Source organism: Papilio polytes, unplaced genomic scaffold (genome assembly GCF_000836215.1).
Source record: "Papilio polytes unplaced genomic scaffold, Ppol_1.0 DF821289.1, whole genome shotgun sequence".
NCBI lineage: Eukaryota > Metazoa > Arthropoda > Insecta > Lepidoptera > Papilionidae > Papilio > Papilio polytes.
Window position 1 is genome coordinate 5,800,636 of NW_013527915.1, and position 5,116 is coordinate 5,805,751.

General features: G+C 40.1%; 1 protein-coding gene across 1 annotated transcript in view; it reads left to right on the forward strand.

The window, feature by feature from the left end:
- The window catches only part of LOC106109156, a 93,510-nt gene that overhangs the window by 52,737 nt on the left and 35,657 nt on the right, over positions 1-5,116 (forward strand). The window contains exons 59-68 of the mRNA XM_013290560.1: positions 4-177; positions 285-593; positions 717-1,019; positions 1,121-1,756; positions 1,847-2,158; positions 2,245-2,580; positions 3,168-3,773; positions 3,858-4,481; positions 4,580-4,888; positions 5,014-5,112. Coding sequence (XP_013146014.1) covers positions 4-177; positions 285-593; positions 717-1,019; positions 1,121-1,756; positions 1,847-2,158; positions 2,245-2,580; positions 3,168-3,773; positions 3,858-4,481; positions 4,580-4,888; positions 5,014-5,112 — 3,708 coding nt within the window. The remainder of the gene's footprint in view (positions 1-3; positions 178-284; positions 594-716; positions 1,020-1,120; positions 1,757-1,846; positions 2,159-2,244; positions 2,581-3,167; positions 3,774-3,857; positions 4,482-4,579; positions 4,889-5,013; positions 5,113-5,116) is intronic.

Below are 5,116 nucleotides of genomic sequence, written 5' to 3' on the forward strand. Positions count from 1 at the left end.
TTCATTCGGACTGTGTCAGTAATTTAGCGTGCGTTGCGGAAAAGTGTAGAAATCCTTGCGAAGGCTCTTGCGGATTATACGCAAAATGTTTCGTGAACAATCACATCCCAGTGTGCCTGTGCCCCGATGGGTTTATGGGTGATCCATTCAGGGAATGTAGACCGAAACCACTTGAAGGTACAATTAAGCTTACATTAAAAGATAGTTATAATTACCGGATACGAAAAATAACCTGTGTCTAATCACATTTCACACTATATTTATATATTTATATATAATTTCAGATACCACACAACCTACAGTAAGAAATCCATGTCATCCAAGCCCATGCGGTTCGAACACTGTTTGTAGAGATGGTATTTGTTCCTGCGAAGAAGGTTATCACGGCGATCCCTACTTTGGTTGTAGACCTGAATGTGTTTATAATTCAGACTGTCCACAAGATAAAGGATGTCAACGCAACAAATGTGTGAACCCCTGTACGGACACTTGCGCACCAAATGCAATCTGCGATGTTATAAATCACATACCCATGTGTTCTTGTCCAAAAGGAATGAGTGGAAACGCTTTCGTAGAATGTAGACCAACACTTGGTAATTATATTTGCCTTAAATGTAAAAGTCTATTCTTATGTAGTATAGAAATGGAGATTGAATACTTTATTTATTTCATTGAGCTTAGTACAGCATCATAATAATCAAGTTTTATGTTTTCAGTCGTTTCCCTAAACCCCTGCAACCCATCACCATGTGGACCTAATAGCCAGTGTCATCAATCGAATGGGCAAGCAGTTTGCTCTTGTATACCAGGATTTAAGGGCAGTCCACCGACGTGCAGACCAGAATGCGTCGTGAGTCTCGAGTGTCCCCTGAAAGAAGCCTGCAATAATCAGAAATGTGTCAATCCTTGTATCGGTGCGTGCGGAGCTGCAGCAGTGTGTGATGTCATCAACCACAATCCAATTTGCACATGCCCGCCATCTTTTACTGGAGATCCATTCATAAGATGTGCAATTATCGGTAAGTATTTTACATCCTAGTTCTCAATCAAAATTTATTTTCTGTGAGAAATATTTTTATTAAACACATTCACTATCACAATTGATGTCATCTTTTTTCAGTTGATACACCCGTCAGAGTGGATCCATGTGAGCCTTCGCCATGTGGGCCAAATTCCGTATGTAGAATAAGCGGTAACAGTCCAATATGTGCATGTATGCCAAACTACAAGGGATCACCTCCTAACTGCAGACCAGAATGCGTAAGCAACGGTGAATGTGATAACCATTTGGCTTGTGTAAATCAAAAATGTAGTGACCCGTGTGTTGGAAGCTGTGGCCCGAACGCCGAATGCAGAGTTGTCAGTCATTCCCCGATGTGCATTTGTCAACAAGGCTATACCGGTGATCCATTCTCATACTGTAACCTAATACCTGCAATCGAAACCGAAGTTCTAAATCCTTGCAGTCCTAGTCCTTGTGGATCAAATGCTATTTGTAAAGAAAAGAATGGTGTCGGAGCTTGTACATGTGCAGAAGGCTATTCGGGTAATCCCTATGAATCTTGTCGCCCTGAATGCATAGTCAATACCGATTGCCCGTTAAATAAGGCATGCACAAGAATGAAATGTGTCGACCCTTGCCCAGGAACGTGCGGCTCTAATGCTGTTTGTCAAGTGAATAACCATCTACCCAATTGTATATGCCAACCTGGATATACAGGAAATCCATTTAGTCACTGTGTTATAATGGAAGAGCGTAAGTATATTTTAATTACTTATATGAAAAAATACTGCTAGTAAAATATACTAGGAATAAAATAAAATATAATTTTCATATGTATTACAGCTGATAATGTACAACAGAACCCGTGTAATCCTTCACCATGTGGAGCAAATAGCCAGTGCAAGGAAATTAATGGTCAAGCTGTATGCTCATGCTTATTGAATTTCGTTGGATCTCCTCCAAACTGTCGACCGGAATGCGTCGTGAGCTCAGAATGTCCCGCCAATTTAGCTTGTCTTAATCAAAAATGTGTGGATCCTTGCATCGGTAGTTGCGGAGAAAGTACTAATTGTAATGTTATCAACCATAGCCCAATATGCGTATGCAAGCAAGGTCTGACAGGAAATCCATTTACAAGATGCTATCCCATAAAAAGTAAGTACAATTAAAACGTGAAATAAATTTAAATGATTAATTTTGTAAATAAATAAGTTTGTAAATGCTATATTATATTGTTTCAGTATCCAAACCACCAATGAGTTTACCGAAACCAGATCCTTGCTTACCTTCTCCCTGCGGCGTGTATGCTGAATGCCGCAATATCGGTGATGCGCCATCCTGCGCGTGCAAGTCTGGTTACGTCGGTAACCCCCCTAATTGCAGACCGGAATGTACACTGAATTCTGAATGTCCCAGCAATCAGGCTTGTATCAACGAAAAGTGTAGCGACCCTTGTCCCGGAGCTTGCGGTTTGAATGCTCAATGCAATGTCTTCAACCATATCGCCCAATGTAGCTGTTTGGAACGATACACTGGAGATCCTTTCGTACAATGTCATTTTGAACCGGAAAGAGATGGTAATTTTTTTAAACAGTAATGTTTTATATTTTTTATATCTTAAAAATATTTTCTATATTCATTTAAGAGAAAATAATATAATTTAAATATCTTCTTTTCTTTTTGTAATTGGTTGATGATAGAATATTTAAATACAACAAATTCATCATTATCAACTTGCTCTTGTCCCTACGTAAGTTCAGCAAAGTATGTGCTGATCTTCCTCAGACTTCTAGCAGCCATCATATCAGAATAAATTCCCTTTTTAGGCATATCCTCATTCACACAATACATCAATGCTTTCTTAGGTTTTCCTCTACCATTGTAGCGATCCAAATTTTGTCTTAATTCTTTCTGGTTTATGTCCCCATCAGGACAGGTGGTCGCTTAACATGTCAATACCACGCTAACCTTTTGCTTCTTAATTTCTATTTATTCTACCAACATGGCCATTAAAATCAAATCCGAAATACAATTCCCGTAAATGAGGACACAATTTAAAACAACAAATTGAGATATGAAAATTGGTGCTCTCTAGAGAACTTTCTAACTATAGAAAGATATTATTCCATTTTTAAACTAATATAACTTATGAAACAATTTTCAGAAGTATACAGCGAAATAGACCCCTGCAACCCATCACCCTGTGGTCCAAATGCTGAATGTAACGATGGCGAATGCACATGTTTACCTGAATACCACGGCGATCCGTACTTCGGTTGTCGACCGGAATGTCTCATAAGCAATGACTGCCAACCCAATAAAGCATGTGCCAGAAGTAAATGCATAGACCCATGTACAAATTCTTGCGGAAAAGGAGCTATCTGTAACGTTTTCAATCACGTACCGATGTGTACTTGCCCTGAAGGTTACACGGGTAACGCATTTCTTGAGTGCCGGCCCTTCGTCTCTGAAATAATAAATCCTTGCAATCCTAGCCCCTGTGGACCAAACAGTCAATGTAGAGACGTTACCGGCCAAGCAATTTGTACTTGTTTACCCGGATACCAAGGGGCACCACCGACTTGTAGACCGGAATGTATATCTAGTTCAGAATGTCCGCTTGATAAAGCTTGTTCAAACCAACGTTGTATTGATCCATGTAAAGGAAATTGCGGAGCTGGTGCCGTTTGTCAGGTTATCAATCACAATCCTATATGTTCGTGTCCATCGGGGCTTACAGGCGATCCATTCACAAAATGCGTGTTACAAGGTTTGTATTTTTACGTGTATTTATTTAATCTCTTTCTGGTGTAGTTAATTATTCCTAAAAATTCATGATAATCTTAATTTTTAGCCACCGAATTACCACCGTACGTGAATCCTTGCGAACCATCACCTTGTGGACCAAATTCGATATGTAAAGAGATTAGTGGTTCGCCGTCATGCGCCTGTCTCGATGAATACACGGGCAGTCCTCCGAATTGTCGTCCAGAATGCATAGCAAACTCTGAATGCCCTAATCAGCTCGCGTGCATTAATCAAAAATGCAAAGACCCTTGCCCTGGATCATGCGGTACCGCGGCGGAGTGCAGAGTTGTAAGCCATTCACCACAATGTTTCTGCCAGCCAGGTTATACGGGAGATGCATTTATAGAATGTAAAATCCTCGATGTTCAACTTAGACCATGCTCACCATCACCATGTGGGCCTAACGCGGTTTGCAAAGAATTAAGGGATGCAGGATCTTGTGTGTGTTTACCGGATCACATAGGTAATCCTTATGAAGGTTGCCGTCCTGAGTGCGTCGTTAACTCTGATTGTGCGATTAATTTGGCTTGTACACAGAACAAATGTACAAACCCTTGCATTAATGTGTGCGGAAGAAATGCAATATGCAATGTTCAAAATCATGCACCAAAATGTGAATGTTTACCGGGAATGAATGGAAATCCATACCAAGAATGCCACGAAGTGAAAGGTAACATACTTCTTACAAAATTTAAGTTGTAATTATGTTTAAAAGTGATAACTCTCAATTTTAGGGCTTAATTTTCAACTATGCAAACTTTATTTCAGAGATGATTCCGATGCAAAAGGACCCATGCACTCCATCTCCTTGTGGTCCAAACAGTATATGTAAGGTTTCAAACAACCAAGCTTTGTGCACCTGCCAACCCGAGTATTTAGGTTCACCGCCGTCGTGCAGGCCCGAGTGTCTCGTCAGCTCAGAGTGTTCGTTGCAAACAGCGTGTATAAATCAGAAATGCAAGAACCCATGCGATGGAGTTTGCGGACAAAACACGGAGTGCAGGGTGATTAATCATAGCCCCGTTTGCTCATGCCGATCGCAGTTCACAGGCGACCCATTCAGCCATTGCCACAAAGGTAAGTTAAAATCATTCTCTTACTTCATAAAAATCAAACATTACTTAAGTCGTTAAAATGTAGTTTTTAATTTATGTAAAACGTATTTTTTTTTTCTTACATATTTCATTCTTATCATTTTTCAGTTATTGATGTAATAACTGTGTCGACCAATCCTTGTCTACCGTCGCCTTGTGGACCATATTCGGAATGTCGCGATGCCAACGGGTCGCCTTCTTGTTCTTGTCT